General features: G+C 43.2%; 1 protein-coding gene across 1 annotated transcript in view; it reads left to right on the top strand.

The window, feature by feature from the left end:
- LOC139370881 (receptor-type tyrosine-protein phosphatase gamma-like) overlaps positions 1 to 12,239 on the top strand; it is a 266,165-nt gene that overhangs the window by 164,045 nt on the left and 89,881 nt on the right. Inside the window, exon 3 of the mRNA XM_071110735.1 lies at positions 9,593 to 9,772. Within this exon, the coding sequence (XP_070966836.1) occupies positions 9,593 to 9,772 (180 nt within the window). The remainder of the gene's footprint in view (positions 1 to 9,592; positions 9,773 to 12,239) is intronic.

The following is a 12,239-nucleotide window of genomic DNA, read 5'->3' as shown; positions in this document are numbered from 1 at the left end:
TTTAATACATTTTCTAAAATGTTTAAACTTTTTTTCACTGTCATTATGGGGTGTTGTGTGTAGATTGCTGAGGAAATTGTTTTCATTTGATAATTTTTTTAATAAGGCTGTAACGTAAGAAAATGTGGAAATGTGAAGGGGTCTGAATTATTTCTGAATGCACTGTAACCTGAAGCGTACCTCATCTCCCAACTTCCTCCTGGTAAAGAACACTGTCTGTGTTTTCTCTACAGAGAACCTGAATCCCCACATTAATGCCCATCTCATCAATTGCTTCCTGTACCTTCCTGACAATGTATGGCACATTTCTTCCCCTCTTCCAAAAGACCCCATCATCTGCAAATAACGACTTCCCAATATCCGGTTGTGCCTGAGAGTAAACATCATTGATCATGATTGAGAACAACAGAGGACTAATCACGCTCCCCTGCGGTGTACCGTTGTCCAACATGTATCTGCCTGATAGAGACGGGAACACCCTCACCTTGATAGACTTTCCAAACAGAAATCCTTTTTCCAGTTGTATATTCGTCTTCCTCCCCCCATAATATCAAGCTTGATTAACAACCCCTCCTTCCACATCATATCATATATGCCTTCTCCACCTAAAAAAGGCCAGCTACAATAATCTCCTTGTTCAACTGAGCCTTCCTGACCTCTGCTTCTAAGCAGAGCACTGGGTCCATAGTTCCCCTCCCCTTCCTGAACCCACTCTGATGTGGCGATACTAGCCCCTTGCTTTCCAGGAAGTAAGTTAGCCTCTCCGCAATTATACGTTCTATAATCTTACATACATGTAATGTTAAAGCTATTGGCCGAGAGCTTGTTGGCGTCGTTGGGTCCTTCCCTGGTTTCCTGATTGCTACCACTACTGCCTCCTTCCAGCTTCATGGTAATTTATCCTCCTCCCACACTCTGTTGTTCAATACCTTTTCCAGTGCCTCATCACTAAGATGGGCCAACATAACGTATCACACCTCATCTTTTCCAGGTGAAGTTAACCCAGCCTTACCTATTGTCCTTTTCATCTTTGCCCTGGTAAATGGTGCATTCAACGGATCATTTACATCCCTCCTATCCAGCACTCTAGGGTGCTCCTCTCTCATCCTCTCTCTCCCCTTCTGCCCCTCCTCTGACAAATTTGCCAAGCTATGCACTTAGACAAACACTTTGGCCATCATCTCTGCCTTCTCCTCAACTGTTACTGCCACATCCTACCCACTCGTCAACACTGGATAATCCCACTCCTTTTTGACCCCACTCAACCTCTTAATCATCCCCCACACTTCTCCCACAGGTGTCGCCCTTCCAATGGTGTCACAGAACCAACGCCAACATGACTTCTTTGCCTGATGGAGAGTTATCCTCACCAGGTCCTGCGCCTGCTAATTCTGAATCAGATGTTGGAAGTTTTCAGTACTCTAAATGCCCTGTTCCTTTTCACTACTCTAAATGCCCTGTTCCTTTTCAGTACTCCAAATGCCCGGTTCTTTTTTCTTGCCTCTTTCCATCATGGGACTGCTTTCCTCCTCCTATGTGAACTCTTAGGTATAGCCTCAGTAGCTGCCCCCACTAAAGCTGTTCTCACCCAGTTATTCATATTATCCACATCCCCTCTCATATATACTCCTCCCATACCTCCCACTCACAGATTTCTGCCATCACACTAGATACCAGATTGAAAAAAGCCAACTCTTTCCATGTGGCTACATCAATCCTGATTTTCCATCACTTGGCCATTTCCATACATTCGTTATTAAAATCACTACACCACAATACCTTACTTCTATCCTGGCCCTCCACCCTCTCCAGCACTTCCAGGTCCAATATCTGACAAGGATTATAGTAGTTCACTACCTCTAGCAGCCCTCCTCTCAACCACACCTCCACCATCACATATTCCTATTCAATACCTTTGCCTAGTATCCTGTAAGGAAGTCCTTGCTTTATGAAGGTGCCCCCCACCCCCCTACAACTCTGTCCCTATGAACTCCACAGTCGGTTTAAGCCATGTTTCCTACACACAAATCACAACAGGCTTATGCGGAATATGCACAATGAACTGTTTGAACTCCTGCCCATTAGCCAACAGGCTTTGAGCATTCTATTGTATTACTACCACCATAACTACAATCCAGTAATACATGACTCCAGCCTCGGCTGATTGAGATAAACTCAAACCTTTTCCCATGTCAATAGTGTCATACTCAGATGTCTCCCAGCCGCTTTCACGAATCCTTCACAGAATCCTTTCTGTTTTAGACTCAACTTTAGCAGTGCTATTGATAGCTCCTGCTATGAACGTCACCAGCTTTCTCTTGTCTATGTATACCATATTGCCGCCCACCTGCCCCCTAATCCCCAGTCTAGATGCACCTACCCATCTCTCTCTTGAACCTGTATCTCTCTGGACCTGGACCACCCTCACTTGACACCCTTCTCTCCACTCTCACTTGTTGCACCTCCACTGCCTGCTTCATTGCCTCACACCCACCACATGCCACACTATGATCACCCCCAGAGCTGCAACACTTTGGTTGTACACCATCCCCACATTTCCCATACTCATGCTCCCCTCCACACCTGGCATACCTCTTTTTCTCTTTACAGGCTTTTTCCACATGCCCAAACCTCTGGCAGTTATAACATCTTAAAGGCTTCGGTACATAAGCCCTCAACAAAAACTCATATATCCTATGGTTACTTCATTTGGCAGTACCCTGTCCTTGAAGGGTAACAGAATAGATGGCCTATCTACCCTAACTCCACCCCTTGTTGCTTGCAATCTTTGAACATTCACTAGAACGCCTCCTCTCAATTTGTTGCTTACGTCTTTAGTGCTAACACTCACAGGCACTCCTGTTGTCACCCCTTTCATGCACTGCTTCCCTGCTTGATCATTCCAGCTGCTCGACACCACCTTACACTTCCCTATTTACTTCACTTTGAGAGCTTTTCCCCTCTGCTCCATGTCCTTACAGTACACCAACAAGCTCCGATCTCTTAACACTTTAGCGTTGACAACTTCCCCAATCAACTCTTTTATCACAGTCTTCAACCTTATCGGACTCATCGCCCCAACCCCCCTTCCTCCCTAAACATCAGAATCACTTTATGCTCACCTCTATGCTCCCCTCGAGACTTATCTTGCCCTTCCTTTGCACTCTCTACCTCCGAACTGCTGCTGGCATTGGAAACTGTTTCTTTCCTCAAACTTCCTTTTCTTCTTCATTTCTGCCTCAGTAGACCTCACTCCCCTTCAAATCCCTACTCCCTTTCTCTCCCGCTTTCTTTTTCTTTTTCCTACTCCCCCTTTATTTGTACCGCTATGTTCCATACTTGCATCACTTTCATCTCCACCACTATCTCCGACCCAATCACAGCACAGCCGTGCCGAACCGCCGCCACACAGAGTAAGGTTTATTTATCGACGATTGATACCGGAGCTCCGATCAACCCACGTTACGTCTTTCTTTCTCGTGTCCCTGTTCTCCCCAAAATAACTTTAAATACAAATAAATGATCAGCTCGCCAGTTAAGGGGAAGATTGAGACGGCCTCGATACACAAGTCCTTTTCCCTTTAGACGTACCTTTTTTTTTGCTTTGAACCAATGGTGTAACCTACTATAGGTAAGCACAGGTTGTTTTCCCCATAGGCAGGCAGGCCTGAGACGTTCTATCTATCTACCGACTGGGACTATTGGAGGTTTGTCAATCTGGGTTTGTGTTAAGCTCTTTCTAGGACATGGTGAAAGAACGTACTTTAACTGATCGATTTTTGTATTTTTAAGAAAAAATGCGTCAAAAGATATTTCAGCTATTTGAGGAACAGTGAGCAAACATAAATGTGAGGTACAGTGAGTAATATTTGAGGTATTGTACTTCCTTCCAGCCAGTTCTACCAAAGACGAGTGTTTGGCAAACAGACATGCAGGGAAGCGAGTGAGTCACCCTCAACTGTAACACACACACACACAAACAGCCTTGAGGCTGTTCTTCCCTTTCAGGCATAAACCAGAGAATAATACAACAACTCTCAACAAACTGTGGTTTCATCCTGACATTGCTAGCTACCGTCTTTCTTGTGAGAGAAGAATACATGTCGATTCAGCCAACGGCATTGTACTGTTTAACAGGATTTTCACATTCAGAAGCGCCTCGTTGCCTCTTTTTCCCCTCTTCGGGTTCATTTAACATGTCCCTCCCCCTTTAACCAACGTAATGGAGAAATCCTTTGATGTTTCACCAGAATTAGATTTTTTCCTTTTTTAGCTCAAGGAGTTCCATTATCTGTCTACAGTGTTAAGTAGGAAAAGGGAAATGTGCAGAGTAGGACAATGGCTCTGGTTAGTGAGGTGTGGAAAAGCCACTCCTGAAAAGACATGGCCTATTCCTTTATCCTTCTACCAGGGCATGTACTCTATCACCCATTGTTTGGCTGTTTCATGTGAGTGAAGTAAATCATGCATGCTAGACTAAAATCCTAGCTCAGATTTCCAGGCTTTTCCTCGACCATGGGATGACGGTGTCTGGCTAAGACCAGCTACAATGTCTACTATGTCGTTAACGTTCCGTAACATGTCTGTCACTCAGGCCAACGGAACACATCATCTGTCTTTGTCCACGTTGTTCACTAGGCCAGTATATTGTCTCTGGTGTGACGGTCCAACCTTTCCCTCCCACCAATCCCCAGTGTTGCTGACATGGATCCATCTGTGTGCACTGTGTGCATGGTGTGTGTGTGCATGTGTGTGCATGTCTGGCTGACACACACAGTGTTCAGTCATCCGATGCCGATCGGCTTCTCCTCCTGGGTATGTGTTTGTGGCTAAACTGAGCTCACAGTGTTTGGCTCTATGTCACTGACCTGGGCCCAGCTGATCTGGGATGACATGGGGATAGTGGCAGGGGCTGGCAGGGGCTTCCTGCTGACAGATGAAGTTGAGTCAAACTCCTGTGGATTGGAAAGGCCAGACAGCCTCATAAGAAAACATTGGGACTGGAAGAACTTATAGTATTATATGCAGTTATCAGCAAAAATAGATAAGCAAATAAGCAAATAAATACAGTACCAGTCAAAAGTTTGGACACACCTACTCATTCAAGGGTTTTTATTTATTTTTGCTATTTTCTACATTATACAATATTAGTGAAGACATCAAAACTATGAAATAACACATGGAATCATGTAGTAACCAAAAAATACCTTACAAAGTCTGGAGGTCTGTTGGGTAATTGTCCTGTTGAAAAACAAATGATAGTCCCACTAAGCACAACGCAGATGGGATGACGTATCGCTGCAGAATGCTGTGGTAGCCATGCTGGTTAAGTGTGCCTTGAATTCTACATAAATTACTGACAGTGTTACCAGAAAAGCACCCCCACACCATCAGGTCTTACCTTGTCACTGTAATGCTCGAAGAGTGATGGGTGTGGAGTCGGGCACAGAGAGCAGAAGATTCGAGGGAAAAACACTTTAATGTCCAACAACAGGAACACGTACAATGGGTGACGCCGAACACAGGCGTAAAACACAACCCAAGTATCACTGGTATAAACCGGACAGCGAAAACCCAACAATAATCAATCACCTCTTACATACACAGCAACAAGCCCACACAAACACAAGCGGGCTAATCAAACTTAAATAACACCAACCCAAAAACAGGTGAAAACAATTAGACAAAACCAAAAAGGGAAAAGGGAAAAAAAAGGATCGGTGGCAGCTAGTAGACCGGCGACGACGACCGCCGAGCGCCACCCGAACGGGAAGGGGAGCCACCTTCGATGATATTCGTGACAGTCACAACACAACTGACTGGCGCAAACACATTAAGAAGGAAATAAATTCCACAAATTAACATTTAACAATGCACACCTGTTAATTGAATTGCATTCCATGTGACTACCTTGTGAAGCTGGTTGAGAGAATATCACGGGTGTGCAAAGTTGTCACTTTTTTGGTTACGACATGATTCAATATGTGTTATTTCATAGTTTTGATGTCTTCACTATTATTTTACAATGTAGAAAATAGTCCAATTAAAGAAAACCCCTGGAATGAGTAGGTGTGTCCAAACATTTGACTGGAACTGTACATTAACATTCAACGTTTATTAATTAAACAAAGGGCCTAGATTTCTGTTGTGTATACTTCGCTCATATGGGTAAATAAAAAGCTTTGTAGCTTGTAATGAAAACATATATTTACCCATTGTTTAATCATGTTGTTGTTTAATTGGGGAATAAATTGCATTCAGTGGGGGAAAATAAATGCATTGAAATGATGCATGCAAAATACAATTTTATACAAAAAAAAAGCTCTCAACATTAGTCTTAGATTTCTGTAAAGATGAGGTGGGAAAAAATACATGTAGTTATTAGGTATGATCGTGGTTGGATACATAAACATACTGCAACATTTCATGATGACCAGTGGTGAAAATTTGTTATACTTGAGTAAAAGTAAATATACCTTAATAGAAAATGACTCAAGTAAAAGTCACCCAGTAAAATACTAATTGTGTAAAAGTATTTAGTTTTAAATATACTTAAGTATAAAAAGTTAATGTAATTAATAAAATATACTTAAGTATCAAAAGTAAAAGTGTAAATCATTGCAAATTCCCTATATTAAGCAAACCAGAGACAGTAGGGATGACCAGGGATGTTCTCCTGATAAGTGTGTAAATTGGGCCATTTTCCTGTCCTGCTATGCATTCAAAATGTAACTAGTGATTTTGGGTGTCAGGGAACATTTATGAATTAAAAAGTACATTTTCTTTAGGAATGTAGTGAAGTTAAAGTAAAAGTTGTCAGCAATATAAATACTAAAGCACATATACTGAAAGGTACTAAAGTATTTTTACTACAGTACTTTACACCACCGATGAGGACTATGTATGTTGTTGTTTTCTATGAGGAGGGGCATCAGAATTTGAGGCTACAGGCAGAACTGTTTTCATAAAGCTACAGAAGGTTATTTACAAAATAAGTTGCCAACAAATAATAGACGTGGAAAGCTCTGAGCTAGCTTTTCATCAGGGACTGCTTTCCCGAAAGGTGAACTGAAGGCTACAGCTCCGAAAAGCAGAAACGTTTACATTTTGAATGTGTGTAATTATGTTTCTTTGGCGCATTTTCTCTCAGAGCTTATTGTTTTATTGCTTTTTGTCGTTCATTTGTTTATATCTGGGGTGGCTATATTATTTGCCTTCATGAAAACATGGGTTTGCATGGAATTAGGTTGTTTGTTATTGCGAAGAAAACAGAATATGTTCATAGAGGATTAGATTTGTGGTTCCACCTCATATATTTAACTGGATCAGGGCAGAGAGAGGAATATGTCAAACCGAGACAGCCAGGGTTTTATTTACAGTAGTAGAAAATACATTACATTCCCTCTGAGCTTGCTTTCTCTCTCTACTGTATATGAACAATATCCTGTTGAGTGGCAAGCAGCCATCTTCTGTTATTACTATGGCTGAAGTGCGAGGAGATGTTAACTACTCAAATACTTATTGTAAATACTTGCCATTTCTGTGTTGGGATATGAACAGTGTCCTCAAGCCTGCACACTTTTGAGTGGCAAGCAGATGTCTTTTATCTGCTCGTATTACAATGGCGAGACGGGAGTGTGTGTGAGTGTGTGTGTGTATAAAGGATGTCACGCTGCTTGTTTAACTAGTACCACTTCTGATTTGGCTCACACAGGCTCGAACCGAGGACCTCTTGCTAGCACACGTGACCACCCTCCTGAAGTGTCTTACCAGTCGTGCCACGCGTATAGTTAGCTATTTGCTGGCGCAAGTAGATACACTTCAGGTTGAGGAGTAAGTTTCACACATCCCCATGTGCACACTTTTCTTTAACAGTGTGAGATATTAGAGTGGCACTGGTACAGACAGACACAAGGCGATGACTGATGACTTCACTCTAGCTTGCTGATGCAGCCATTAGTGAGAAGCACAGCCCAGATACTTAGCGCCAGCCCTTCCATGGAATCCAGACCTGGCCAATAAATACACACTTCCAGGTGGTGTGTGGAATGGGGAGAAGACGATTCATCCAAATTTAACTCGATGGACAAATGGGCCTAAAATTTGGCGGGTAGATTTTGCCATTGGCAGGTAAAGTTGTCTATTTCACCAGCCACCTGGCGGGTGCTCGGGGCTCCAAATTGTGAGCCTTTCACTTGCATTTGTGAATAAAAATAGTCAAGTATAATCGTATTTATAGCTAAATTAATTCTACAGTGGCTTGTGGACCAAAAAGTACATTTAAGGCCCTGGAAACTGGTAACAAATTAATCTGAAAAAATGCATTACTGCTGTGAATTGCTTCTCTGTGTGTGTGTGTGTGTGTGTGTGTGTGTGTGTGTGTGTGTGTGTGTGTGTGTGTGTGTGTGTGTGTGTGTGTGTGTGTGTGTGTGTGTGTGTGTGTGTGTGTGTGTGTGTGTGTGTGTGTGTGTGTGTGTGTGTGTGTGTGTGTGTGTGTGTGTGTGCGCATGCGTCAGACCTGGGTTCAAAAAGTACATTTAAGGCCCCATGCCATTTTTTTATTTCACCTTTATTTAACCAGGTAGGCCAGTTGAGAACAAGTTCTCATTTACAACTGTGACCTGGCCAAGATAAAGCATAGCAGTGTGAACAGAGTTACACATGGAGTAAACAAAAAAAATAGTCTATATACATTGTGTGCAAAAGGCATGAGGAGGTAGGCAAATAATTACAATTTTGCAGATTAACACTGGAGTGATAAATGATCAGATGGTCATGTACAGGTAGAGATACTGGTGTGCAAATGAGCAGACAAGTAAATAAATATAAACAGTATGGGGATGAGGTAGGTAAAATTGGATAGACTATGTACAGCTGCCAGACCTGGTCCGGAGGGCCCCAGGGGTGGTAGTAAAAAAAGAAGTCACATTTCTATTTAATGAACCACTTGAAAAGTTGACTCTAACCTTTAGGGAATGGGCTCATAAATGATTTGTTAATCGAGAGAAGTGTTTGAGTCTGCCTTTGCCTGTGATCCTTTGTCTGTGGTCCTTGCAGTCTTTTGTAGTTCTATTGGTCCCATTGTAGTGGTGAACAGATCAAGAGCATCCCTGTCTGCGATGGTGTATTATTCTGTAGTAGGATCTCTGCTGTGGGGGAGAGAGAGGATTAGAAGAGCAGCCAGTGGATCAGGGAAGGTGCTGCAGGGTGGAAGTTGATTTCACTACTGGTTCTACCGTCTCTCTCAATGCAAAGTGAGAGGTGGGGGAAAACGTTTTCACTCTCTCATGTCTCCATTTAGGAAGTGTAGTTAGTAAAACCAGCTGGATTTTCGATGGGCTTCATGCACATTATGGGTATCGGGACTGTGACATCTTCATAGCCAGGGTCTCAAAGTAGGAATGCTGATCTAGGATCAGAATAGACTTTTACATCAAAATGACTGGATTAGACTGTATTAAAAATTATACTGTATGAACACTGATTGGTGGTGGGACTTGAACCTAGATCAGCACTCCTACTCTGAGCACATTTTGAATAGAGGCCCAGATCTTAGTACTGAGAACTCACTCTCCCTCCTCTCTTCTTCTAGGGACCCACAGTCCTGGGGTCTGGACCTCTTCATACCCTGAGTGTGCGGAGAGGAACCAATCACCGGTGGACATCTCAGACAAGGATGCCAAGGTGTCTCAGGAGTGCCAGGAGCTGACCCTCAACGGGTTCAACGCCGAGTCATCCAACAAGACCTCCATGAAGAACACAGGAAAGACAGGTCAGCGGGCCTTCATTCATTCAGACAGAACAGATTTTTTACCTACCGTAGCAGGGTGAGACAAAGATGGGTTCTTTCCTCAATGCTCCGGTAAGAAGACAGGTCAGCATTCCTTCACTCATCCAAAACTATTGGAGTAGAACAGGCTTGGGTTTTTAATTCTTCAGCATGGTGGACTGAGGCGCTATCCTCAAATGCTCCTTCATACTATGTGTAAGGATCAAGACGGGGGGGGGGGGGGGGGGGGGTTGTTTATGGAAGAAAAAGATCAGTCCGAGAGGAGACATAAATACACGGATCGATCGCAAGCATTTCGCTACAACCCCAATAACATCTGCTAAACATGTGTATGTGACCAATACAATTTGATTTGATGCGTTCGGTTATGGCTTTACGAAGTGTTAAACGCTTACACTCATGGAAATTGGCCTCTGTTGATAGGGCCAAATTGAAATGTTTCTAACAGACGAACTATAAAAATCATATTCATAACCATGGCAGCAATTGAAGGATAACACTTTGGAGATTAGGGAGTAAATATCAGATCAAAGGTGAGGACACAACAGTTCACCTGACATAAGGCTCTATCCAAACATGACATTGTTGATTTTATGTGAATTTTACACTTACTGTACTTTTCTCAGCATTTGTCAATAACAAAATACAAAATACAAAAAATACTCTGGATACATTCAGTAACATCAGAATATTCATACAAAAGTTAGTTGGTGCAGGATAAGAAAAAATAATTACAAGAGTTTGAGTAAGATGTCTAGCTGGTGTCTCCAAGTTGGGGGGACACCTCTCCAAACTGTGTACAGATCCTAAGTCATTTCAATGTGGGTCAGGTGGGCATTATCTGAAAGCTTATTGTATTGCCAACATGGCTAGCTAAGTAATAAAATACGATCTTACAGTGTTAGGCTTTCAAAAGGCGCTTCAGACAAACATATTGTAATTTTGGTGCACATAGAATGGAGTCATTCAGGTGTGTGTCCCGCAGCAAATGTTCTAGATTGTAAACATTGATGCTGTAAATGACATTTGTTTTTAAGTATGGAAATGTGAAGTGCGCGACTCACGGTTGCGCTGTTGGCCTGTATGACATCAAAATGGTATTTATTATTGACCTCAATGTCTCCGCTTTCAGAGCACATTGACTCCTTTCAACCCGTATACAGGCTGACAGGGGCTGTGAGTGGAAAGGGCTACACTTCACCTTGCATGATCCTGCCAACATTGTAATTAACCACAAAGGGACTAGATCTTCAAAGTTGATCCTAATCGATTTCCCTGCATGGTGCCCTGACCTACTTTGGCTTTGAGCTGCAGCTGATTGGCCAGCGTCCAGAAGTCTTCAGCTAAACATTTCTTTCCCAGGCAAATGTCAAGCAAGCCTTAAGCAAATTCATGAGGAAATGCTGGCACTGGAGACATTTGCATTGATCAAGGATTTACTTCCCGTCTTTCACAGCCTGTGATTCAAGGTCTTTTTGGCTTAGCATCTTATTCCTGCCCTGCTCAGCTCGACTGCTGATGTGCCAAAACACAGAGAGGGCAGCATGGCTAATCAAAGTCCCAAAAGCCTGCCTCTCCTCTCGTCTGTGTGTTTTTGCATGTGTATGCATCTGTGTGTGACTGTTGTCCATGACACTAGCCAGAGAAGGGGGATCAGTTTTCCGCTGTGAGGCTGTATGTTTACAGTGTGCTTGGTGGAGCTTGTGTGCTGAACCTCTTTAGCTTAACAAACCCTAGCCTGCGTTTGTACACCCAGATCCCTTCTCAGTTCTCCACAGAAGCTCTGCCCACTACACACAGCAAGGCCCATCTACACATTGTATTACTGTCTATCGCTTGACACTGCGTGTGTCATCACCCTTTCTCTCTCTCCGTTCTCACACTCTTTCTTGGGCTTCCGAGTGGCGCAGCGGTCTAAGGCACTGCATTTTAGCGCAAGAGGCGTCATGACAGTCCCTGGTTCAAATCCAGGCTGTATCACATCCGGCCTTGATTGGGAGTCCCATAGGGCGGCGCACAATTGGCCCAGCGTCGTCCGGGGTAGGCCGTCATTGTAAATCTGAATTTGTTCTTAACTGACTTGCCTAGTTAAATAAAGGTTAAATACAATCTGTCTCTCACTCTCTATACCCCTCATTCATACTGTCCATCTACCTCTCTCGCTCTCCCTACCTCCCCCCGTGACACTGCTTGTTCCCCCTGCTCTTTGGTGTTTATAATCAATGTGGGTTTGTTTGTCCTCATGCTCATCCCCTCATCCCTATCTCCTCTCCTCCTCTGTTGGATTTGTGATTAAAAGAAGCCTGGCTGTAGCTGCATTTCATCTGGAGGGCCTGGCTAGGTTAAATCCTCCCTTAAATCCTAACAGACAGGGGGATCAGGGGCCTAATCTGGCTAATGATGTCAGCTGGAGAGATGTTCAAGGGTTATGGAATCATCTAAATATGCA

Source organism: Oncorhynchus clarkii, chromosome 17 (genome assembly GCF_045791955.1).
Source record: "Oncorhynchus clarkii lewisi isolate Uvic-CL-2024 chromosome 17, UVic_Ocla_1.0, whole genome shotgun sequence".
Taxonomy (NCBI): domain Eukaryota; kingdom Metazoa; phylum Chordata; class Actinopteri; order Salmoniformes; family Salmonidae; genus Oncorhynchus; species Oncorhynchus clarkii.
Note: the sequence above shows the minus strand (reverse complement) of the source record. Positions and strands in the feature narration are given on the sequence as shown.